The 26360-nt window shown below is 43.3% G+C and overlaps 1 protein-coding gene across 3 annotated transcripts in view; it reads left to right on the forward strand.

Annotated features, from left to right (window-relative positions):
* The window catches only part of lrrc1 (leucine rich repeat containing 1), a 281388-nt gene that overhangs the window by 124287 nt on the left and 130741 nt on the right, over positions 1-26360 (forward strand). For all 3 annotated transcript variants that reach the window (XM_038800456.1, XM_038800454.1, XM_038800457.1), the window contains exons 7-9: positions 17766-17840; positions 20129-20273; positions 22919-23037. In XM_038800456.1, the coding sequence (XP_038656384.1) occupies positions 17766-17840; positions 20129-20273; positions 22919-23037 (339 nt within the window). The remainder of the gene's footprint in view (positions 1-17765; positions 17841-20128; positions 20274-22918; positions 23038-26360) is intronic.

The following is a 26360-nucleotide window of genomic DNA, read 5'->3' on the forward strand; positions in this document are numbered from 1 at the left end:
TGTTTCACTTTCTCCATTAAGCATAATTATTCATGGTAATGCAATGTAGTGTCACACTAACATGTAGCAGTATAGAAGGTGCAATCACAGCCTGAATATTTCTTGCCACTCGACCTGTTAATATGGGCTCCCAAGTTAATAGTGGCATTGTGGAAATCTTTCTCCTGTTGGGAGTGGAAAAGGGCACATCCTTTCCAGAATTAGGTCTGAGAAATAAAGAATGATCTTGTGTTTATATAACATCTTTCACATCACAAGGATATTCCAAAGTACTAATGAATCACCTTTACAAATATGGCTGGTATTATAACATACAAAGTGTTGCAACCAATTTACTTTAAGTGAGATAACACAAAAAGCTGTGGGAAATGACCAGATTATTATTTTTTTAACATTGTTCATTGAGGCACTTAAATGTTGCTTGTGACACCAGGGGAACTTACCTGATCTTCAAATCGTGGCGTGGGATCTTTGACATGCAACAGATGTGGCTAATAGGGTTCAACTTCTCATCTGAAAGATGGCACCTCTGACAGTGTAGCACTCCTTCGACACTAGACTGAAGTGTTAACTTAAATAATGTGCTCAAGTTGCTAAAGTGAGCCGTAAACCCATATGGCATGACCGAAGAGCGAGAGTTATCACTGAACTGTCCATGAGAATGATCGATTTGAAAGTCAACGGTCGCCATTGTATGATCTGAATAGACCATGCAAAGTGTACGCAGAAGAGGATTTCTTTGTTTAGATGTGTAAAATCATGACAATTATGACAACTAAATCTTTAAAATGACTCCTTTTGTGAAGAATTTCCAAATTGGAACTTGCTCTTCAAGCTTTACTGCAAGTTGAAGACCAGAGCTGTAAACTAATAGTAATAGGGTTTCGTCTCTTTAGTTTCTCCTTTTTGACCCTTGTCTCCACTTTTTATTTTTGGAACTGAGTCCATTTCTCAATGAAGGGATTGAATGGTATTGGAGCTTACATGGAGGGAAGTAGAAAGCACAAGAAATAATTTTGGCTAGGGAGTCTATCACACCAGTAAACTTTAGCAAAGCAGAGGCCATACAGAATTATATGAGTTAAAGTGTCCAGGCCAGTTGGACGCAGTTCAAAATCCTCAAGAAAATAGCTAAAGCTTTGGTCATTGTTTTTAATGATCACCATGAACACTAAAACTCGACCTGAGGATTGGAGGTAATAATTGTATCTGCAGAGGAGAAAATACATTGTTGAACATTGTTTGAGGTGCTGTATAGCCTTATCTAAGGAGAACCAAAGATATAAGGAGTAATTAGTTTGCATTTAAACACATGTTCTAAAGTTGTATTTATATAGTGCCACATCATATTACATTATCGGTGTTCTGCACACAAGTTTTTTACTGGAATGTAATGCCCTTAGTGTTGGGTGGGGTTACTGGGTTATGGGGATAAGGTGGAGGTGTTGACCTTGGGTAGGGTGCTCTTTCCAAGAGCCGGTGCAGACTCGATGGGCTGAATGGCCTCCTTCTGCACTGTAAATTCTATGATATCTATGACATATTTAATAGCAATAGGTCATGTCTCAGTCCCCTTAATGGATGAGTTAGAGATAGATAGATAGAGAAATACAGCACAGAACAGGCCCTTCGGCCCACGATGTTGTGCCGAACTTTTGTCCTAGGTTAATCATAGAAGTTGTAGGAGATATTGAAGGAATATTATATAAATATAACTTACTTGAATTTTTCAGAAGGTGTTAGGTTACATTCCATGTGAGAGATTAAAAGAAGTTTAAAATCAGTTGATGAATGTTGATATGACTAACTGATTTGACATTGGGAATACAGTGTGATTGGGAATACAGTGTGATGATGATAAAAGCTGTAGTTTCCAAGTGACTAACAACGACCCAAAACGACCCACACTGGGTCGTCTGTTCACGTATGTAAATTACGGAGGAGACTGCTAATAGCAAAATTTACTGATCCAAAACTGCAGCCAAGTGACAAATTAAACTTACATGAACAGCATTCAAAAACCTTTTTGGATTAATTGAAGTACATGCCCTAAGGAATGGCAAATGAGCTGGAATACAAGTTCAATAAATCTTTTTGGATTGAAACAGCAAACATGTACAGGAGTGAACAGTGCCTATTAATAAAATTGATGAAGGTAATAGAACCGTAGAAAGGTTATGGTGAGGAAAGAGGCCATTCCGCCCATCACATCTGCACTGGCCAAAAATAAACTAGCCGCTCATTTTAATCCCAGCTTCCAGCCCCCTGTCCTCAGCCTTGCAGTTTGCAGCACTTCAGATAAAGATCCAGCTAACTGTTAAATGTGTTGAGCATCTCAGCCTCAACCACCAACTTAGGCAGTGAACTCCAGACGCCCACCACCTCTGGGTGAAAACACCTTTTCTCATGTTCCCTATAATCTCCCTTCCAATCACCGTAGGTCTATGCACCCTGGTAATTGACCCCTCAGCAGGGGAAAATCAGTCTTTCCGCTACCCTATCTATGTGTATGGTAGCATGGTGGTTAGCATAAATGCTTCACAGCTCCAGGGTCCCAGGTTCGATTCCCGGCTGGGTCACTGTCTGTGTGGAGTCTGCACGTCCTCCCCGTGTGTGCGTGGGTTTCCTCCGGGTGCTCCGGTTTCCTCCCACAGTCCAAAGATGTGCGGGTTAGGTGGATTGGCCATGATAAATTGCCCGTAGTGTCCTAATAGTAAGGTTAAGGGGGGGAGTTGTTGGGTTACGGGTATAGGGTGGATACGTGGGTTTGAGTAGGGTGATCATGGCTCGGCACAACATCGAGGGCCGAAGGGCCTGTTCTGTGCTGTACTGTTCTATGTTCTATGTACCTCATAATTTAGTCAACCTTAATTAGGTCACCCCTTAGCCACCTCTGTTCTAAGGAAAATATCCAAGCTATCCTCGAAGCAGCAATTTTCAAGCCCTGGCAACATTTTTGTGAATCTATGTATTATGATCTCTGTGGAGTCTGATACTGTTTATAAACTCCCAGTTGATAACTGAAAGAATGACCGAGTAAGATTTCACGTCATGAAACTTTTACTGTAACAAATGCACAAAACACTATTTTCTTTTTTGGCAACTAATATTTAATCTACGGAAAGTGATGTTCCCTTCTATACTTGCCACACATCTCACTCCATGGAGTTAGTGTTTTTAGCAATACTCCACGGTTATTAACAGCTCCTAATAGATTCCCGTATTCTGGTTTCTCCGAGCAGTAGTGTCATGTGAGAGTACCTTTAAGAAATTGTGTTTATCAAATAGCTGTAGTGGATGTACCTTTAAATAGCTGCAAATAGCTGCAGTGATGTCAGAGTGTGGGTGGAGCCGAGCTATCTGTCTGCTTTTACTTTTGTTTTTGAGCTGGCAGCTATAGTGTGTGTTTAGTTTAGTTTTCAGAGTTGGAGCTGCATCCAGCCAAACAAGGTGTAATTTTGAACTCTCTCGGCATGAAAAGAATGTCTTCAGATCACTTGCTAATTTAAGTGGTAACTGCTCTCAGTAGAGAATTTAAACCTGCTGTATTTGCTAAGAGGGTATTTGTCTTATGGATGTTGCTGGGAAAGATTAAGGGTTACTTATAGAGTACTGTATTCTTTGGGGGAAGTATTTGAGTTGATAGTTGCTAAGATGTTTACTGTGTGTTTATAAAATGTTAACTGGATTCATACAATAAACATTATTTTGTTTTAAAAGTACTTTAGTTCTCTTTGCATCATGTCTGTAGAGTGGGTGCTTGTGCTCTCCATAACCAAAATCTATTAAAAGTTGTGGGTCAGGTGAACTCCATGATATACTTTGGGGTTCTCTAAATCTTGACCTGTAATAGTAGCTTTGAGTGTCCATCTCCAGGCGGTTTCCTCAGTTTTCAGAGAGTTTCTTAAATCCAGCACTAATAGCCTGTTCTGATTATTATATAGTTCTTCCCCCCCCCCCCCCCCCCCCCCCCCGACCATGCCAGGATAAATCTCCTATAATCCTTAGATGGCTGCAGAATGCAACTCTTCAACTCGAGAATGTCTCCCTTCTGCACATGTCTGTGGTAGCTTTGAAAGTCAAGCAGTAAATGTTCTCTATGCTGCCTGTGATATTTGCAGGGAAGCTGGTAATCTCATCTCAAAAATGGCTTCCTGCCCCTCTTCCCCGTATCAATGACGAACAGTCAGACAACTCAAACTTATTGTCAAGCACACTGCAGAGCAGGGCCCATGACTGCTTTAATTTACCTAATTTTAAAACTACAGTCCCAAAATCTAATAATCTTATAAACCTCATAATTCTCACCAACGAAAATCATTTAAGGGTGAAGAGTAATTATTGAAAGCTTCCATTCAAAATTAAAGATATTCTTGAAGTGGATCAAACATTAAACTGTGCTTTAAGAGTATGTGATTATGTCCAAGTTATCTATACAAACTTTTTTTTAAGTACAGCTAAAGCAACATTTTCAGATATTGTGTGCAGTTTTTGGAAACCTAAGTGAGTGACTGGGATGTTATCAATATAGAATGTAATCAGGCTTCCGACTTAACCATAAAATCCTTGGGAATTTCATGATCTGCTAACACCAGCAGAAGATCAGTGGAAACAAAACGCTATAAAGGGCAGTTTCTATGAGGTGTCCACCAATCTTCTAAATTATGGTGGGCAATCGGGAGAGCTCTGTAGAAATTACTGACATTAGGCTGTAAAAATAGACTTGGAGTATACAAAGTTAGTTGGTTACAAGTGAGATTTCCAAGTGGAATAATTAACTCTTTGGGGATCAGTTGGTACCTACAGAAAATCTGATCCCAGGGAATTAAAAGTTGGGGCAGACTATATGGAGTGCTATGCAGAAGGAGCAATGTGTCGATGAACCAAAAGGATTTGTTTCTTCCTAAGTCACGTTTCCTTATTACGAAATGCCACTTTCTCTGAAGCTGATTATAATGGGGAAGATGATCAGTCGTCTTGAGAAGCAAATTGTTGAACAATAAAGGTTTTACAAGTTTTCTCATCCAGAAAAATGAAAACAAAGTCACTGTTTAAGTAGGATTGTTTGTAGCACATAATAATGATTACAGGATTGCGAGAAGTAAATTGTCATGGCGCATCTGGTTGTGATTAGTCACGCAAGGTGGCTGCATGTGTACATTTGTAATTCATCACAGAGTAGTCAGTATTAAATAAAAAATACACTTCCTCTTCCCACATACCACATTGTGAGGTTTTGTTGAGTTGCACAACTGGATGGTGTCAGTCATTAAGCCTGATGTTATGTGAACCAGAAACCCATGTTGGGCACACACAGGCGAATTAATATTCTGACATGCATGTAGTTAGCAGAGGTATAATTTTCCACAGCTGATGTGATGGTAAATGTTGGGGAGCTCCGTAGATCAGTGAGCAGGAGAAACCTAGGTATGTGCATCGGGAGTTGGTCTTTGAAAGATTAGAACTTCACACAAATAACAAAATGTAAAAGTAACACATTTTGGTTTTCTTTCTTCCCTCGCACTTATGCTGATTGTTGTCTTGCAAAGCATCTCATGTGCCATTCCTTAACTCGGCACTGCCCCTACACCTGGCCTGATGCCAAGATGATAGGGTTTTAGATGAGACTTGATTGCATTACTGTGTCATTTGCATTTGCTGTGGAGAAATATTTGATGACCGTCAATTAGCATGGGGCTAGTGTCACTTATTGCATCTCTGTAATCACTGATGCAAAGCTGTGCAACATACCCTTTCCGCACTGCTTGGAAAAGGGGGGGGGGGTGCGGGGGGTTCACTTTTTTTCTCTTCCCTATTTGCTATGTTTTTCGTGAGGCTGTTTGATTATCTGGAGGATTGGTGCCTTTTCCATTATCTGGAAGATTGGTGTCTTTTCCATTATCTGGAGGATTGGTGTCTTTTCCATTATGAGTTGCTAGTATTTTGTAAAGAAATCACTCGTACGAGACTTTCTTTTCTTTTCAATTATAATTAGCTGGAAGTAGTTGAGCACGAGTAGGTCATCCAGCATATTGAGCCTGCTCATCCATTTTGTCAGCTGCTTTTTAAAATCTGAATCCCCTGTCCTTTCTCCATATCACTTGACACACTTGTCTTTCTTTTGAACATTCCAACTCCTGTTGCATCGTCAGGCCATTATATGTCAATCTTTTGTGTGAATGATTTTTCTTCCTTGATTCATTTTTAACTGAGTTATTCAGTTTTTATGCTACTTTTCTTTTAGCTCTCCCACTAGGAGGAAGATTATTTCAATCTCCCTTCGCTATTTTCAACTATTCTATTCACACAGTGAGCCATCTCAACTCTACAATATCCAGCTAATATGTCCACGTTCTCCTGGCTTAATGCTGGAAAATGTTCCAAGGCATCCGAGAAAAATTGATGCCAAACCAAAGAATTACATGTTGAGGATGGCTAAAGGTTTGGTCAACAGGTGGGTTTAATGAGGGTCTGGGAGGGTGGTGTGGTAGACTGACTTGCAGGAGAAATTCCAGAGTTCAGCGCTGACTATACAGGTGTGAGTGGAGGTTGCAAAACATAGGGGAACGTGGTTGTTCTGGGATGGTTAGGGAGCTGGAGAAGGATGCAGTTTTTTTAAATCCATTACTTTATCAGAGTTACAAAGCCAGAGCTCAGAGTGTGGACAGGGGCAAACCCCTAATCCAGCCCCTTGCCTGTTCCAAAAACCAATTCAAATCGAATCCAATTCATGGTCTCCACAAGAGACATTCCAGATCCAGGCATTACACCTGATCCCACGCTCATCTTAGTCAAAAGACCGAGAAGCGATGAAGGATGCAGAGTTGAGGAAGATTGAAAGACGTGAAGGCAATTAAGCGGAAGGATAAGAATTTTAAAGTTGATGTCTAGGGGGGGAGGAATCAATGTGGGCAACATGTAGGAATGAGAGGAATGCTGTGAGTTTCATTGAGAGAGTGGCCAGCATGACGATGCAGTTGGTTGCAGGGATTTTTGGCAGGTGCCAAAGACAGTAGCTTTGGTCTTCCCTATATGCCTCGTTCTCCAGTCCTCCAGCTGCATGGAATTAATACTTTCCATGATTGCTTCCATCCCTAGCAGTGATTCCAGTCCCTGTATTCTTTCCTTCCCTACGACTGATATGTCCAGTTCGTCGTGGAACTGTTTCATCCTCAAGTCCCCCTCCAGGGACTCGGAGGTGTACAGTCCCCGGTAAAAGTTTGTGAAGCCTCCACTGATCTCGCCGGGAGCTGTGGCCACCTTACCATTCCCGTCCCTTACCTTTCCCGTCCCTTACCTGTGCTAGCTCTGTTGAGGCAGCCTGTTTCCTCAGCTGGTGTGCCAGTAGACAGCTGCTCATAAAAAGCCCCGTGTGTCTGGTGGAACTGGTACACTGCTTTCCCAGTGGAAAGCAGGTCAGATTCCATTTGTAGTTTTTTTCCTCTCCGCCAGGAGCTCCATAGCCTGGGCCATGGAATACCGCCAATCCACTTCAAAGATGGAGTCGATCAGCTGCTGCCGAGCCATCTCCTTCCCATCTCTAATTGCCCTATATGCTATTATTCCTCCTCTTATCACTTCTTTCAGTGCCTGCCAGAACGTGGCGGAAGGTGCGACCTCCCCGTTTTGGTTGCAGGTTACGTATCCGCCAATGGCTTGTGCCATTTTTTCACAAAATGCCTGGTCGGTGAGGAGGGCTGGTGTGCAGCCTCCATTGGGGGTGCTGGGCCCAGCCCATCTCCAACCTCACATCCATGTCGTGTGGTGCATAGTCCAAGATTACTATCGTGGAGTATTCCGCCTCTACCATCCCTTGAAGTACCGACTTACCCACTACAAAGTCTATGCGTGAATAGGCTTTGTGTACGTGGGAGAAGGAGGAGAACTCCTCCTCCCTCGGGTGGCTGAATCTCCATGGTTCCCTGCCCCCATCTGTTCTATGAAAGTGGTTAGTTCCCTCCCCATGCCTGATTTGGCTCCTGTTCTGGGGCTGTATTTGTCCGTTTTTGGGTCTTGCACACATTTGAAGTCCCCTCCCATGATAGTTGGTCGGAGTCTAGGTCGGGGATTTCTGCAATTGTTTGTTTTTACAAACTCTGCATCGTCCCAGGTTGGTGTGTATATATTTACAAGTATATCCCTGCCCAATAATCCGATGGGACGTGTTTTCCTGGTCATCTACATTTCCCTTCAGTTCCTTCTGTGTCGTCACCTAACTTACCACCTCGGCTTTCAGCGAGGCAACCCGCTCCCCCTGGTCCAAGGCTGCTTTTTCCAGGTCCTGCACAGTTGCTTCTTGGTGCCCCAGTCTCTGCTCTGCTTGTCCATTGCCTCCTTTATGGGGCCAACGTGACCTCTACTGCTGACCTCATTGCCAAGATTAGGTTCTCTTTCATCGGTTCTCTGTGCTTCTGGAGTTCTGTTGTGTTGAACTCCATCAGCTTCGCCATCATCGGTGTCAGCGAATCAGTTGGGTCCATCATTTTTAGATTTAGATTTATTGTCAGGTGTACAAAGGTACAGTATTGTTTTGAGTACAGTCCAGGCAGATTGTTCCATAAATGAAAAATATAGGACATATGATAAATACACATTGTAAATACATAGACACAGGCATCGGGGGAAGCATACAGAGTATAGTGCTACAACTGTAGAGAAGTTGTGTAGAGGGATCAGTTCAGTCCAAAAGAGGGCCACTCAGGAGCAGGGAAGAAGCTGTTTTTGAATTGGTGTGTGATCTCAGATTTTTGTACCTTCTGCCCGATGGGGGAGGTTGGAAGAATGAATAACACGTGTGGGAGGGGTCTTTGATTATGCTGCCTGCTTTCCCAAGGCAGCGGGAGGTGTTGACAGAGTCAAAGGATGGAAGGCGGGTTTGCGTGATGGACTGGGCGGTGTTCACGACTCTCTGTAGTTTCTTACGGTCTTGGGCCAAGCAGTTGCCATACCAAGCTGTGATACAGCCAGATACAATACTTTCTGTGCTGCATCAGTAGAAATTGGTAAGGGCCAATGTGGACAGACCGAATTTCCTTAGTTTCCTGAGCACCCCTTGTGCTTCCTTGATCGTAGTGTCATAGAGCCACCATTGTTGTGACCGCTCCCCTCATGGCCACCAACGGAAGTCCTACGCCACCAAGTTTGACTGTCCAGTTGACTACAACTTGCCCTGCAAAAACCCCATGACAAATCTGTGGACAAGTGCAAGTAGAACAAATGGCTGACGGAGGTCAAAACAAATTCCAGCCCAAGGTCTTTGGGACAATAAATAATTTGAGTTCATGGGAGTGGAGGTAGTTAATAAATTTGCATGTGAATGTTTATTAAAATGCATAAATCAGCTGAAGCTTGAAGCACAAGGGGTGTATTTTTGTTTAGGCATCAAAAATAAAGAAATAACATTGTATCATAAAATTACTCAGGGCAATATTAAATATCAAGACACGCTGTGTCCTCATGGATCAACGGCATTTTGACAGTGTTGAACTTTTGGTTGCTTATTTAGTGTGTTTTATGCTCTGTTTTCATAATGGACTGTTGTGTGGGAGGCACATGCTCACTGCACCAGAATTAAGTTGAATGTTGGACATCTGTAATTAACATCAGGATAACCACAGAGTGCTGTATCGTGCTGTTGATGAGACTGCAAGAAGCTGACTGATCAGTCTTTTTAAAACGATTGTAACGGGAATGGCTGAGCTACAACAACTTGTATTTCTGTGGCACCTTCACTGTCAGAGAATGTCACAAGGTACTGCGTAGGAGTGTTCGCAAACAAATGCTGACACAGAGTCACACAGCAATATTAGGGCAGATGCTCTTTGGGGAGTAGATAGGCTAGGGGGGGCTAATTCCAGAACTTTGGACCTCGGCAGCTGAAGGCACGGCTGCCAGTGGTGGAGTGATAAAAATCAGGGATGCACAGGAACAGGAAAGCAAGGGACGGACGACTGGCAAAGATTACGCAGCTGGGGAGGGGCGAGGCCATGGAGGGATTTGAAAACAAAGGTGAAAATTTTGGAAGTCAAGCGTTGCCTAACTGGGAGCGAGCACAGGTCAGCAAGCACTGGGGTGTAAAGTAAGCCAGGTTAATTGTGAAGCAAGAAGAGGGGAAGCTGGAAAGTGCCAGCAGGTCTGGCAGTATCTGCCATTAGTAGAGAAGAAAAGTGAACGTTTCAAGTCATGGACTATTCGTCAGGAATGAAAGGAGAGAGAATGTGCTGGAGCTGAAGAAACTGCAAGAAAAAAGTAGTAACTTTGAGGGGGTGTTTTGTATTGAGGTAATACATGCATGGAATATTTTTTTTTAAAAAAAAGAGAAGAGAAAGGTTAAAAACCTAAAGTTGCCGAACTCAACTTTGAGACCTGGGAGCAGCAACGTGGCCAACCGGCAGTTGAGAAGCTGCTCCTCCAGCTTGTGCCGGCTTCCCTGGAGCATTGCAGCAGGCCAAGGATGGACATGGAGCCATGAGAGCAAGTTACTGAGTTAAAATGGCAGGTAACAGGAAGGTTGGGGTCATGCTTGTGGACTGAGTGAAGGTGTTCCACAAAGCGGTCACCCAGTCTGCCTCTACTCTCTCAAATGCAGGAGACAGCATCGGGAGCAGTGAATACAATAAACCAAATTGAAGATTATGCAAGTGAAACACTGCTGAACCTGAAACGGGTCTTTTGGGCCTTGAATGGTGGGGAGGGAGGAGGTAAAGGGGAAAGTAGTATACCTTCTGCGATTGCAAGGGTAGGTACTTTGGGAAAGGGATGGGGAATTGAGCATGATGGAGAAGTGGACCAGGGTGTCACAGAGCAAGTGGTCCCTGAGGAATGCTGATGGAGGGGTGAGGGGAAGATGTCTTTAGTGGTGGCATTATGCGGGAGCTGGCGGAAATGTCAGAGGATGACCCTTTGAATGTGGAAGGTGGTGGGGTGGGAAATGAGGCCAAAGAGGATCCTTTCGTAGTTCTGGGTGGATGGAGGGGAAGGGGTGAGGGCATCGGTGCAGGAAATAGGTTCAACTGGTTGAGTGCCCTGTTAACCTTTGTTAACCAAGGGAAACCTTGGTTAAGACAAAAAGCAGGTATGTCTGAAGCACCATTTTCAAAGGTGACAAACTGGGAGAAGGGGATGGAGACCTTACAGGGAGCGGGGTGTGAAGAGCTGGAGTAGAGCTAGCTGTGGGAGTCTGTGCGCTTACAATGAATGTCAGTGATCAGTCTAACTCCGGCATTGGAGGCTGAGGCGATGGAAGAAAAGTTCAGCATCGTGCCGAGACCAGAATTCATTGAGGTGAAGACATAAGGAGAATGAAACTCCTTGCTGAGTAGAGAGCATTCTGCATCAGAGGGTATGATGAATACACAGCAGGGGCTGGGCTTACAAGAAGGAATTGGGTCAGAGGGATGGCAAAGTGTGGAGGGTCCAGAATGGGTAAGTTGAAGCTTGCGTTCCGGACGACCTGAAAGGTAGTTAAAAAGCTTCTTGTTGAGGCCTCCGATGAGATGAAGAGGAAAATGATCTGAGAGCAAGCATAGCATTGAGAGAGGGTGAGTTGGTGCTGCTGGAGGGACAGGTTGAGTGTGTACATATGGCGGTGCAGGCACTGTGCATGAACCTCGGAATGCAGTGCGAACAACAGTCTGTGAGGAACAGTCCCGGAAATACTTGTAAACCTGGGCGGATTCAAAACATGAGGGATGGAACTTGTTGGAATCCATGCAGGGTGAGCCAGAGGCAGAGATAGTCGCCGAGGAAGGAAATAACCCACGTGATGGGTTTACACGGGCACAGTCGGAGGTTATGTATAATATTCTGTACGGAATTGCTTTATGCATATCCTCACAAGCAACAGCGAGTTGAGGCAGAAGGAACTATGGAAACCAACGAAGGTGAACATGGTAAAAGAGACAAAAGGAAATCCCGTTGGAGAGAAGAGCAGTACTTTTTCAAGGAAGGCAGTCCTGGAAGAGAATGATATGCTAAAATAAAGAAAACATTGCAGACGCTGGAATCTGAAACAAGAACAAAGGAAGCTGGAACAACTTAGCATCAGGAGAGAAAGTTTCGAGTCATGAACTGATCGTCAGAACTGAAGGGAGTGAGAATATATTAGAGCAAAAGAAAGTACGACAAATAGGAGCAACTTTAAGAACAAACGACAGGTGGTTAGGTGTGAGAGGGGGTCGTTAGGTGTGAGGGGAAGCATGTTTTGAATTGAGGCAGTACATGTGTGAAATATTTTTTCCAAAGGCAAAGAGTAGAAAGAGGGGTTTAAGATGGAGGAGAAAGGTCAGAATGTAAAGCTGCTGAACCAGACTTGGAGTCCCTTGGACTGCAGCATGGCCAAATGGAAGTTGAGATGTTCCTCCAGCTTGTGCTGTCCTTCACTGGAGCATTGGCAGTATCTTGCTTATTTTAAGATTTAGTGTGAGTTGGGATGTGGGCGGCAGGATTTCGGATCACCTCAGGCTTATGGAAGGTGGATGACAGGCCAAGGGTTTGTCGGAATAGTCGTATTTAGAAGTACGAAAAACATGTGCAAGGGTTTCAGCACAGTGAGCTGAGGCAGAGGCAGTGTTGAACGATGCTAAGGAGGTGGTACAGGCAGTCTTGGTAATGGTGCGGATGTGTGTTCGGGAGCTGTGTTCGTGAGCTTATCTCGATTCAAATTCGGTTCGGTCTCGGGCGGTTGACAGGGAGATGGACTGAGACAATAGCTACGGAATACAGTTTGTGATGGGAAATGAAGTCTTTGGTCTTTCTGTGCTTGTTCGGTGAATTGGACCTTCTGAATTCTCCCTCCGTGTACCTGAACAGGCGTTGTAGTGTGGCGACTAGGGGATTTTCACAGTAACTTCATTGCCATGTTAATGTAAGCCTACTTGTAACACTAATAAAGATTATTATTATTATCAGAGGCGTTTTTGCATTTGCTTTTGGAGGAGCTTGCATTGCCTATTTTTAAATGATAGTTGTAATAATTTGGCCGAGTTGTAACTGTGAGTACAATCACCACAAAAACTATATCAAGATCAGCAAACACTATTTGATTGCCGAACAGCAGTAGTCAGCAGATCTACATCATTCTTACAACTGGGAAAACTGTTCAGAATGTAGGTTGACCAGATCCTCATGGATGAGAGCCTGGGAATAATTTCCAAATTGATTCTTCCGTGTTATCTTCATGCGGCCTCTCTTCCCAGTTGCACGGTTCGTTGCCTTTGTATACAGTTTTGAAGTAAAACCGGTTTGCACTGTCCACGTCATGAGCCTTTGCTGTTCTTTGCCTTGTTTTCTGTTCTTTTCTTGAGCAGTAGACAAAGGTCTGTGACTTGTTGCTGTTCAAGTTCATCTTTTGCTGTTTTAGCAGCAAACAAAAGTCTGTTGTTTGTGACTAACTTATAGTCTGGGTTTTTCATTCGTCAAAGAGTCAGAAGTTCATGACATTTAAATGAACCCAAAAACACCCTGTACCCTGCACTAATATACCTTGATACCAGTTTTAGATACTTCTTCAAGATGTTTTTGCTATCGGCTTGCTGATGCCCGTTTATCTGATTTAGGCGACGTTTTTGGTATGACGCCATTGCCCGAGGGAACCTGAAATGGACAGCATGAAAGATTCATTCATTGTTTCACCCAATGACTTTCCCTTTTCTGGTACTTAAAAAAAATAAATTTAGAGTACCCAATTCATTTTTTCCAATTAAGGGGCAAATTAGCGTGGCCAATCCACCTACCCTGCACATCTTTGGGTTGTGGGGGCGAAACCCACGCAAACACGGGGATAATTATGGAGTTTGCACAGTGACCCAGAACCGGGATCGAACTTGGGACCGTGGCGCCGCGGGCAGCAGGGCTAACCCGCTGCGCCACCGTGCTGCCCTCTTTTCTGGTACTTTTCAGCATTCTCTGTTACTTGGACATAAGACGATGTGTTTGAGATTTTAAGATATTTAACAGGACAGTAAAAGACAAATATAGAAAGGATAGCGAACGTACATTATTTGATGGATATTCATGACTCCAACAGTATTCCAAATGGCTAGAATGAGTGAAATGTGAATATATAATCCATGTTTTGGGTCAAGCACAGACCAGTGGAGCAAACAAAATGCGATTGGTAACTTCATGGATAGTCATGTGAGCCAATTCAATATATTGACCTCTTATGAACTTGAGAAAAGTTTAACCAGTAGGACAAGGTATCAAAGAGGAGTGATTTAACCAGAAGAAACTGCTTAATGGTTTTCTGAACTGATCATTCAAGAACAAAGTAATATAAACTTACTTTAAAATAAATTATAAGGCGTATACATCTTGTTCCAATATCTTCTGCAGGGTAGATTGTCTCTGAGCCACTGACTGTCATGTCCCAGGTTTTCTTAATACATCTGTCCTCTCGTTCATAATTAAATTGCTGGTGCTCGTTTTTCCTCAGTACAAAATCCGGGAGGTCATCAGAGGACTTTATAGCCGGTAAGCTATATACAATAGCTAGGGTTGAATTTCAGCTTTGGATGATGCTACTGCACTGGAAGATGCGAAGGTGTAAGGTCACACCGTTCATTCATAAAGAAGTGAGAGTTCACCTACATGAGTCACCCTTGACACTGAGCATGAGTGGCAGACAAAAACTAAGCACAACACTGATGCCCTATTGCTTTGTAGGGATGGAACTCGTTTTTCCATTAACTATCTCCATATGGAAATCCCTGCTGACCTCCACTATCTTTATAATTCCTGGGTCATTACCGGAACGCAGTGGGCCACCCAGCCACGGTGTTGAGCTGAACCAGGTCTTGGAAAGGAGGACTGTGACAGTTTGTTAGACTTGTTTGTCTACAAGTTGTCTGAAAAACTGGATAAGAGCATTAAAAAAAAATATTGTTTCTGTTGGGACTTGCGCACAGCAATACACTGTAAGAGTTTGCATATAAAATCCTGTGAAAAAAACCTCTCGAGACTCCTCTCCATTCAATTTTCAGTGCTTGAAGGTAGGACCTAACATATGCTCATGCGCCCCATGTTGAAATGGAGCTATTTCTCAACGTGTTCCATCTGTTGGCACTGATGCTGCTATCTTTAAACCTGCCAAGCAAGCTATTCTTGGCAATGTCTTGTTCTGTGTCACTTCAATAAATAAAATTGAGAGGTTGTGCGGCCCAGTTTTTGCCTCAGATATCCACTGTCAACAGAAATATAGTCCGGTATTGAGCAGCATTTAATCTACCAACATATGGATCACAGTTCGAATCAATACAAATAGCTCATTCTAATTCAGACAGAACTACATCCCGGCGCTGCTGGCATTCTCCCTCTTCCCAGGCCTGAGTTTTTTGCTCCTCCCAAAACGAAGCCTTAATGTGCTTTAATAAAAACCAAATTCTGCAGATACCAAAAGTCTGGAATAAACGTAGAAAGTGCTGGAAAAACTCAGCAGGTCTGGCAGCATCCGTGGAGACAGAAACAGAGCTAGTGTTTCGAGTCCAATATGACTTTTTCGGAACCAAAGAAGTCAGAGCAGACACTCTGTCTACAGATGCTGCCAGGTGGCTGCGTTTTCCCAGCACTTGCTGTTTTCACTCGGACGTGCTTTCTCTTGTGTGAAAGTGATGAGGTGACACATAGTGGAACCCCGGATGTCACGCACATGTGAGATTATTTCAGTGGCTGTTGAGATTTTGGGCAGATGTATTTTTGTTTACCGCCAAGCAAAAAAGTACACGAAACAAATATCTTGCTTTGCTTTCTTGTGGAAAAGTAAGCTCATTAATTAAATACTCTCTAACATGGGAATTCTCCACAGCACTTCCAGATTCAATTTAACTAAGTTTTTCTTCCAGTAAGATTATACATTCTTACATTTGGAGTGTTAATATACTTGCTAAAGAGTTGAAAAAAATTAAAAGGGCATAATTGAGACTGAGGTGTTTTGTGATGAAGAACTGGAAGTATCAAGTATTGCATTACAGCGTCTGTCTGACACAGCCTCACTGGCGGGATAATCAGTTCAGGAACATGATTATACATGAGATGTGGAGAAAGAAATAATCAAGAAGATGATGGAGTTGAGGGACACTCGACTCATCCCCCAAAGCCACTTTGTGGCCAGAGTTTGCCACTGCAGCAGGATGGAAAATCTAATAGGAAATATTAACTTAGCAATTTGTAATTCACTGTATCATAGCGCAATAGCTGTCTATGATTACCAACATGTACCTGTGGCACACTGCTGCTTATTTGTAATTCTTTAAAAATCTGTTCTCTCATCTATAATCTAAATTGCTGGTGCTTGTTTCTTCACCATTATATAAAATCTGGGAGATGGCGGGAAGACTTTTATATCCAGTAAGCTCAGTACAATAACAAGGGTTCAATTTGAGCCCTGGATGCTGTCGCTGCACCGGAAAGTATGCCGGTGTAAGGTCACACTTTTCATTCATAGAGTAGCGAGAATTCGCCTATGTGAGTCACCCTTGACATAGAGCATGAGACAAGTACCAGAGTGCAACACCGATGTCCGACTGCTTTGTATGCGGCTTCAGAAATTTTTGTACAAAAGTGCTTGAAGCTTGGGTAATAGTAACTACAGCTTTGACTTCAGTAAGAGTACTAATGCAGTCTTTCTGCAGCTTTTTAGAATGTTGCGCAGTCAAAGAGATTTTCACTTGAATGACTTTTCTTTGGGATGGCTCAAAACATTCATTCAGGACATTTATGAAACAATCCTTTATTCCAGTCGGCCAATTCTGAATAGAACTCATAAGCTCACTGAATTAGACAGTCTCTGAATTCCATTAAGGCCAATGTTAAAAAAGGTTGCGCCACAAGGGGTATTTGGGGGAGAGAGGGCAGCACACTAGCACAGTGGTTAGCACTGTTATTTCACAGCTCCAGGGTCCCAGGTTCGATTCCTGGCTTGAGTCGCTGTGCGGAATCTGCACGTTCTCGGTGTCTGCGTGGGTTTCCTCCGAGTGCTCCGGTTTCCTCCCACAAATCCCGAAAGACGTGCTGTTAGGTGAATTGGATATTCTGAATTCTCCCTCCGTGAACCCGAACAGGCGCTGGAATGTGGCAACTAGGGGCTTTTCACAGTAACTTCATTACAGTGTTAATGTAAGCCTACTTGTGACACTAAAGATTATTATTATTTATTGACTTTCTCTGCAAATTGGTCCAGCACATGGATCGCAAAATTGTTGAGTGGATTGTTTGTATGGTCCTTGAATAATTTGGCCCTTCATTTGCACCAAGGGTGAAGTAATTGGTTGCGAGATTGCTTCTATTCTTTCCATGACTGCGACATCCCTCCAAAAAGCAGCGCTGCTCCAATGTTCGACTTGCTTCAGGGACGAGCCGCATTTCCCAGCATAAGAGTCGTGTTGGCAGTTGTTTACTGCTTCCTTAAAAGAATATTGTGAAAAATGTAAATGTTAAATGCCATCACCCCCCCCCCATCAATGCGGCCTCAGTTGAGACCCCAGTTTTGCAATGTTCTTTAATCTGTGCTCCGATGCGCGTTTCAGCTGCACTTCGCTTATCCAGTCCTTGCATGTGAAAGTTAAATGGCACTTTGCCCTCAGCCAATACTTCCAGTCATTAAAACCTGCCATGAATATTTGCCAGAATCGAGAGGGTAATGTTTCTGAAACGTTGTGTCGTGTTTCAAGATTTTTTTAACGTTTCTGAATTTTTTCATGTGAAGTGAGCAGGCAGTTTTCACCGTCGTATGGCAGCGACGAGTCAATTTTTAACTTTCTTCCTTGCAGCCAGAAACTACAGGATCACTTTCAAACCTAAAGGATTTGTGGCTGGATGGGAACCAACTAGTGGAATTGCCTGCGGTAAGCTTGTTCTGCAATTACTGTCCATTCTTCAATGCTGCAAATGTGCTTGTTGATCGGAATTGCCCTACTTTTGGTCTTTTGATTTTTTTTTTCAGGAACTGTTTCTTGGCTGTTGTTCAGTTAATTACAATCTTGGTCCTTCTACTATTTAAGTGTAGTTTATTCAAGCCTTTGATTTATCACCCAGCTGTACTTCCATTTGAAGAATGCTTGGGCTGAAAAACGTCCACATTCATAATGTTTTCCCATCAAATCCTCGAGGGTTGCTTTACCTACTCCAAATTTTGGAAAGCTTGATGGTGAACGATTGAGATTTATGTGGCTCGTAGCTAAGTTTGTCGTCATCTTTGTCAATATTACTTCCTCATTTTTACATAGGCAATTCTGTGTTTTCTTTGTTGACAGGCGTGGAGGCAAACATGACTTGTGAGCCTTTCCATGATCGTCACAGCTAAAAGTCGGCATGTTTTTCAAGGTTGGCCAGACAAGTGTTTTCCTCGCTCAAGGCATTAATGCTCTTTCAACATAAAGTAATTGTTTCATTGCCTTCACAGGTATCACCTGGTTGTTGCAAGCACTTAGTAAAGGCCTTGAAATGTTTTTCTCTTGGTGACACCTTAACACTCACCACCCACCAACCAGAAACCCCTCTCCTCATTTCTGAAAGAGTACCACTACCCTATAAAAGCAGGGCTTGCACATAGGCAAAGATGTTTTAGTTGGTCAATAACAATGCAACTAATGGACATGGAAGTCAGTTACCACAGAGATCTAGAAGACTGTGTTCGCCTTTTGGCATCCCTTCACACCCACCTAATATTCAAATGCTGGCGTGGAAGTGGCGAGAGAGGGAGCATTAAGGCAGTGCTGGGGAGGTGGGGTGGCACGGTGGTTTGCACTGTTGCTTCAAGGGTCCCAGGTTCAATTCCCGGCTTGGGTCACTGTCTGTGCGGAGTCTGCACATTCTCTCCGTAAGAAGTCTCACAACACCAGGTTAAAGTCCAACATGTTTGTTTCAAACACTAGCTTTCGGAGCACTGCTCCTTCCTCAGGTGAATGAAGAGGTATGTTCCAGAAACATACATATAGACAAATTCAAAGATGCCAGACAATGCTTAGAATGTGAGCATGTGCCATTGGGGAGATTTCAGCTAGTTGCTGAGATAGGAGGGGCGATCATAATTTAGGCTATTCTGGGGGTTGACTAGAAAGTGTCAGGTTCCATGGTGTATCACCACCAAAAAAAGTGTAAGCAAATGTGATTGCTGGAGGGGTATCTCCCCTTCCCGGGGAGGTAAGTGAAATGAGGCCTTCCAAAACTTCAGGTTAGAAAGGTGAATTTACGTTTTATTGAAATATTTTGATTTCAAAAGGTAGCTATTTGGGTGCTCTGTGGAATAGGCAAGGAAATAAGCAGCCAAAAGTTTGAGAAGTAACGCAGCCAATCGCTGGAGTCCAAACGTCAATGTAGGGGAGCCATTTTGAAATGAAGCAACAATTAGAGAGATGTGAACATTGTTGCATTTTAAAAGAAGTGCTAAATACATTAAAAACATCAACTTCCCATATGAAAGTGAAACTAATCAGTGAAGTTGGCAGCCAAGCTGGTCTAGTGTGTTCAAGGAGCTGGTTATACAGTCACGTGATTGCACAGTCCATATGACAAAGTTCCATAGGGTCCCATAGTAAAAATGGGTGGAGAAATATGTTGAGCTTTTTGAAGGAATTGTGGAAACTCAGTGGTCATATTGCCCTCAGAGTGCTAACTCTAGGTATGTATTTTCCACTTAAAATGCAGCATTAAAAAATTGTTCAACATAAATGCATGATACAATAGCACAAAGTCAAATAGTACAGATGGGAAGTGCATGCGGACAATATTTGTCGCTTAGATTTAGTTGTTGTTGGGTAAACATTAATGGATGAGGTCTAATCTAAAGCTGAAGAAACTTTGAAGTAACTTTTCACCCAATGTGCAGGCGCATTTAAGATGCAAACGTAAATTTGTGTTTTCGAATGAAATTGAGAAATTAATTTTAAAAATATTTAGCTAGCTGAACGTTCCCTTTCTCTTTTCCTTTGCGTAATCTCTTGGAAGCTAAATTAACAAAACCTCACTTTGGAATTTCAGAAATGGCTGACTACAAATACAGAAGCTTTTTGTTTGGGGGAAAAAAAAGTGTTTGTAATCAGCGGGAGAGAAATTGCTCTTCTCAGCAGTACATGCTTTACCACTCGACTTTCATGTAAGGACACGAGTTTTGTTTTCTTTTTAATTAAAACAGGAAATTGGAAACCTGAAGAACTTGCTGTGTCTAGATGTGTCAGAAAATAAACTGGAGAAACTTCCGGAAGAGATTAGTGGTCTTGGTTTGCTCACTGACCTGCTGGTTTCACAGAATCAACTGGAAGTTTTGCCCAGTGGAATTGGTAGGTCCAGTTTTGTGAAATTGGTGCAGTATGTATGGGAAGATTATAATTTGCCACAGCCGTTTAATTTCCATGCAATGTATTTCCATCCTGATTTAGGTCTATCAATTGAACAAGTATGTTCTTCTGGTGAGAGAATATGTTGATCTCCCAGGGATGTCTGCTACCTCCATATGTGACTGACAGCTCACAGCAAAGCACTAAACACTTTTCTTAAATGCCCATCTGCAGTAGGAGTCCGAGAGTCCCCATTACAGGCAAGATGAGCTGTGTGAGAGTCCCCATTACAGGCAAGATGAGCTGTGAGAGAGTCCCCATTACAGGCAAGATGAGCTGTGAGAGAGTCCCCATTACAGGCAAGATGAGCTGTGCGAGAGTCCCCATTACAGGCAAGATGAGCTGTGCGAGAGTCCCCATTACAGGCAAGATGAGCTGTGCGAGAGTCCCCATTACAGGCAAGATGAGCTGTGCGAGAGTCCCCATTACAGGCAAGATGAGCTGTGCGAGAGTCCCCATTAAAAGGAAGATGAGCTGTGCGAGAGTTCCCATTACAGGGAAGATGAGCTGTGTGAGAGTCCCCATTACAGGGAAGATGAGCTGTGTGAGAGTCCCCATTACAGGCAAGATGAGCTGTGTGAGAGTCCCCATTACAGGGAAGATGAGCTGTGCGAGAGTCCCCATTACAGGCAAGATGAACTGGGTGAGAGTCTCCATTACAGGGAAGATGAACTCGATGAAAGTCCCCATTAATGGGAAGATGAACTCGATGAAAGTCCCCATTACAGGGAAGATGAGCTGGTTGAGGGTCTCCATTATAAGCAAGATTAGCTGTGTGAGATTCCCCATTACAGGCAAAATGAGTCGAGTAACCCCCTCCTGTGCTGAAAATTTATATGCCTGTCCCACTGTTTGGTACATTGAGGAAAATGTACAGTTCCTTTTATTAATTTGTGGTGATCTTATTGAAACATACCAGACATTGAGTTTGCTGACAGGGTAGATGCTGAGATTTTCCTCTGTGGTGCTGGGGTTTGGGGGGCTGGGGTGGTGGGTGGTAGGTGGTGGCAGTGAGGTGGTGGGTGTTATGGTGAAGGAGTCTAGAACTAGGTGGCAAAGTTCCAAACGGAGTGGTCTCCCATTTAAGAAGCAGACAAGGAGCAATTTTGTGTCTGAGGGTCATTAACCATTGGCATTCCTCTGAGAGAAATGGGGTATTTGGGTCATTGAATATATTCCAAGGCTGAGGATGACTCATCCTTGATCAGAAAAAAAGTCAAAGTTATGGGGAGGAGGAATGAAAGTGTGGTTGAGAACATTATCAGATCAGCCATGACCTTACTGAATGGTAGAGCAGGCTCGAGGGCTTACTTGTGCCCCTACTTCTTATTACTATATTTCTTTAAGTATTTTGAATTTGGTGAAAAAAATGATTCCCTCCAAACTCATTTTGGAAATACATTGCTAACTTTTGTTGTGGTGTAGCTGTCAGTTTTACTTGGCTTTGATTTCTGGTTTCCTTGGTTGCCTTACCATGAATAAATGGTAAATAATAAATATATTGCAAGGTTTTTCTCCATTCCATTGTAACACATGTGGAATGTGACTTTGGTAGTGATTTCATAGCAGGTTTGAGGGTAGTTCACTATCCCAATAGAATGGTTTAGAAAGAAAATACCAGGCAGTGAATTTTATTCTTATCTCATCCAGGTTCTCATTGTTTCTTTCTCTTTTTCTATTGTCTATGAAGGGATTGGTGTGGCATGAAATTTCCTTTATACAATTAGATTGACACCAAGTTGTGTGATGTAGACATTACTTGTTGAACATCTTGGGTCACTGTGCGGAGTCTGCACGTTCTCCCCGTGTCTGCGTGGGTTTCCTCCGGGTGCTCCGGTTTCCTCCAACAAGTACCGAAAGACATGCTTGTTAGGTGAATTGGACATTCTGAATTCTCCCTCTGTGTACCCGAACAGGCGCTGGAACGTAGCGACTAGGGGATGTTCACAGTAACTTCATTGCAGTGTTAGTGTAAGCCTACTTGTGACAATAAAGAGTATTAACCCATGCCAAACTTCTTGGTTCCTTAATTAAGATTGTTACATTATTTGCACATTGGTTAGCACTGCCGACTCAGTGTCAGGGTCCAGGGTTTGATTCCGGCCTTGGGTGACATCTGTGTGGAGTTTGCATATTCTCCCGGTGTCTGCATGGGTTTCCTCTGGGTGCTGTGGGTTCCTCCCACAGTCCAATGATGTGCAGGTTAGGTGGATGGCCATGATTAATGCGCGCGGGTATAGGACAGGGGAGTGGGCCCAAGTAGATTGCTCTTTTGGAGGGTCGGTTCCACTCGTTGGGCTGAATGGCCTCCTTCTGCACTATAGGGATTCCATGAAAAGAGATGAGAACTAAATGTCTCCAGCGATCTGAGTCCAAAGAATGTTAGCTTTGTGTTTGTGTTACACTGTTATAGAGTTTATAAATCTCCACCACACTCGGAGGGATGCCATTGTCGGCCCTGAAACGTCTAAATATGAACCTTCCCTGAGAAATGGGATTTCAAAACAAGTTGATACGCAAAATAACTTCTCAACAAATCTTCATGTTAAAGTTTCCTTCCTTATTTTTCCTCTCTTGCCTTCCGACAGGAAAACTGAAGCACCTTTCCATTCTGAAGCTTGATCAGAATCGTTTGGTTCAGTTGACGGACACTATTGGCGAATGTGGAAACCTTACAGAGCTGGTGCTCACAGAAAATCAGCTGGTGGTCAGTATTCCCATTCTATCATTCTTGCTGCATCAGTAAGTTCAGAATAAACTTTCTGTCTGTCTGACTCTTCTTCCCGTCCTTTGTCTTCCCAGTTCAGTTGAGGCAAGAAGACATTGGGAATGTTGTCAGAGGAATTGGGATTTGCAGCAGCCTAACTGGTCTATGCTGTTTTCATTCTCCATATGCGTCTTCTGCCCCACCTTATCTGATCGAATCAGCCGAAACTTCTATTTATTTATTCCTTGTGGTTATCTAGCTTTCCCTTAAAGCATATCAACTATTCGTCGTGTTGCTGTGTTCTCTACACTTGCATTTACATTTCTCACCTTTAATTTTGGATTGTCCCACAAGTGGAAACATTTCCTTTTGTCTGCCCCATCAACGCCTTTCATTATCTTAATCAGATCACACCTCGGCCTTATTTTGTTTTTAATGAGAGAGAGCCCCAGTCTGCTCAGCATTCCTGATAAATGTCTCCCCTCAGTTTTGGTGAATATATCTTGTGCCTTCTCTAATACCTCTTTCCTTTTTATAGCACCGTTACCAGAATTGTGCACAATAACTTCAAGTTTGTTCTAACCAAGATTTTATTCAAGTTTAATACGACTTCTTTGATTTCAATTCAGTTGCGCTATAAATGAACCTCAGTAATTTGTTTCTTTTTAATGACCTGTGTTCACTACCTTTATTGGAGGTCTTGTGGCGCAGTGGGTAGCCTCCCTGCCTCAGAGCCAGACGTTCCGAGTTCAACTCCCACCTCAGGACTTGATGGCCAAGGAAGGTGCATTCGTAACGTGGCCAAACGGGTTGAGTGTCTCCCTGCAAATCCTTCCGAACACGCCAATGGCTGGCGCTAAGAGGGGGAGAGATTGCTGGCCAGCCACGCTAGATGTGCAGTAGCACCCCTCAAGCTATAAGCCCCTGGTGACAGACTCACGACCTGTTCCAGGAATTACTAGCCATAGACAGTCCAGCCTTGGGTGACTGTCTGTGTGGAGTTTGGATGTTCTCCCCGTGTCTGCACGTGACTTCCGGGTGCTCCGGTTTCCTCCCACAGTCCAAAGATGTGCAGGTTAGGTAGGGTTTTGGGTTATGGGGATAGGTCAGGGGAGTGTGGATAGGGCGCTCTTTCAGAGGGTCGGTACAGACTCGGTGGGCCAAATGGCCTCCGTCTGCACTGTAGGAATTCTGTGGTTCTATAGGAACACGAAAGTCTGCCTTAGTGCACCAATAGGTGTGGGAAGAGAATTAGAATTGGAGCTACCTTTACTGACTTGTGTATCTGTACCCAAGATTCCTTTTACTCCTCTGTGCCATTTGGACACATACTGTCCAAGTGACATGTGACCTCCTGATTCATTATAATGAGACTACACTGGCTTATACTTTGATATGATTAAATTTATTTGCCAATTACACTCCCACTCCATACGTTTATTAATGTCTTCCTGTATTTTGTCACTTTCTTCTTTGTATTAACTATGTCTCCAAACTTGGTGTTTTTTTTAATGTATTGATTCATGGGACGTGGACATAGCTGGCTAGAACAGCATTTATTGTCCCATCCTTTGTTCCCCTTGAGAAGATGGTGGTGAGCTGTATTTTTGAAGCACTGCAGTCCATTTGGTGTAGGTACACGCACAGTGCTGTTAGGGAAGGAGTTCCAGGATTTTGACCCAGCGACAGTGAAGAAACGACGATATAATTTGAAGTCAGGATGATGAGTAACTTGGAGAGGAACATTCAGGTGGTGGTGTTCCCATGCGTCTGCCATTGTCCTTCTGGATGGTAGTGGTTATGAGTTTGGAGGGTGCTGCCTAAGGTGCCTTGCAGAGTTCCTGCCGAGCATTTTGTAGATGGTACACGCTGCTGCCATTGTTCATCAGTGGTGGAGGGAGTTAATGTTTAAGGTGGTGGATAGGGTGCCAATCAAGCGGTGGTTGGTAAGAGGTGGATGATGTTGAGTTTCTTGTGTGTTGTTGGAGCTGGACTCATCCAGGCAAGTGGCTAGTATTCTTTCACATTCCTGACGTGTGCCTTGTGGACAGGCTGTGGGGAGTCAGGAGGTGAGTTACTCATCACAGGATTCCTAGCCTTTGATCTGCTCTTGCAGCTACAGTATTTATCCATCTAGTCCAGTTCAGTTTCTGATCAATTGTAACCAAATTGCTTTGGAACGGGGGTCTTATAAGGTAGAGAAGCTTTCAAATTTTAGTTTAACTAATTTGATTGCATTTGCAGAAAGGTAGTGAGAGAGAAGGCAGTTCTTACCGCTCTGCTACAAGCATTTGGCTTGAGGCTAAAGCCTTGCTCGCTGAAAAGCCACACTTTAGAGTAACGGTGAAGAAAACGGATGTCAGAAATCTGAAGCCCAGTTAGTTCACATTTGTTGAAAGCCCTTTGTACAGTTACTAATTTAATGGACCACGCAGAACTACGTGAAGTCAGGGCTGGCAGTATGGCACAGGGACTTTGAAACATTGACCCACTTGTCCTTGATGAGAACATGACGGACAGATTTAAACAGAAATGGATCATCTACTGTGGCGCAGCTCTGTCTAAAAAAACAAAACAAAAGGGTATAAGCCTATTATACTCTGCTGAATTTTGCAGGTCCTGCAACGGTCGCAAAGTTTAGATTGTTTGAATTAATTTCCGAAGAACATGAAGAAGACCCTGCAGTTATCCTACAGAAATTAAAGGAAATCTGCTCCCCGCTTTAAAAAAATTCCATTCTGCTAATCTGGAACTGTTTGAATCAACCCAGTCCTACATGGACACACTAAAGGTCCTAGCAGTGAAATGTGCTTTTTGAGCATTTACTGACTAAATAGTTAAGAGATCAGCTGGTAGGGGGCACAGAAAGCGATGCACTCCGAAATCAGCTACTGAAACAGAAAGACCTGACTTTACAGTCTGCTTTAGAAATGTGCGTTTTAAACGAACAGTCCGAGAGATTGAACAGAGCATTCAGGTGGGAACAGCATGGTTTAGGAGGGAAACAGTGCAGTGCAGGAGGCGCTCTGCATCAACTGCATCAGCTAGCAGCCTGTGTGCACGATTGATGAACGTTGCATAATGATTTTTGGTGGGAAACGGCACCATTTTGGTGGGACAATGAAGTAACCTGCGGGGGGTGAAGCTGCTATGCTTCACCTTTGGAAAAAGTGGAATCACTGTTGCAAGTGGAATCACTTTGCCAAATGCTGTCGATTCAAACAGCGGCAGTCTTTCTCCCATCCTTGCAGTTCCCCTGCCAGTTGCTTTCCCAAGGACTGGCATGTAACAGGGATTAGTGCGTTGTCGGGTCTTCTGAATTA

The sequence above is a fragment of the Scyliorhinus canicula genome, chromosome 6, assembly GCF_902713615.1.
Source record: "Scyliorhinus canicula chromosome 6, sScyCan1.1, whole genome shotgun sequence".
NCBI classification, from domain to species: Eukaryota; Metazoa; Chordata; class Chondrichthyes; order Carcharhiniformes; family Scyliorhinidae; genus Scyliorhinus; species Scyliorhinus canicula.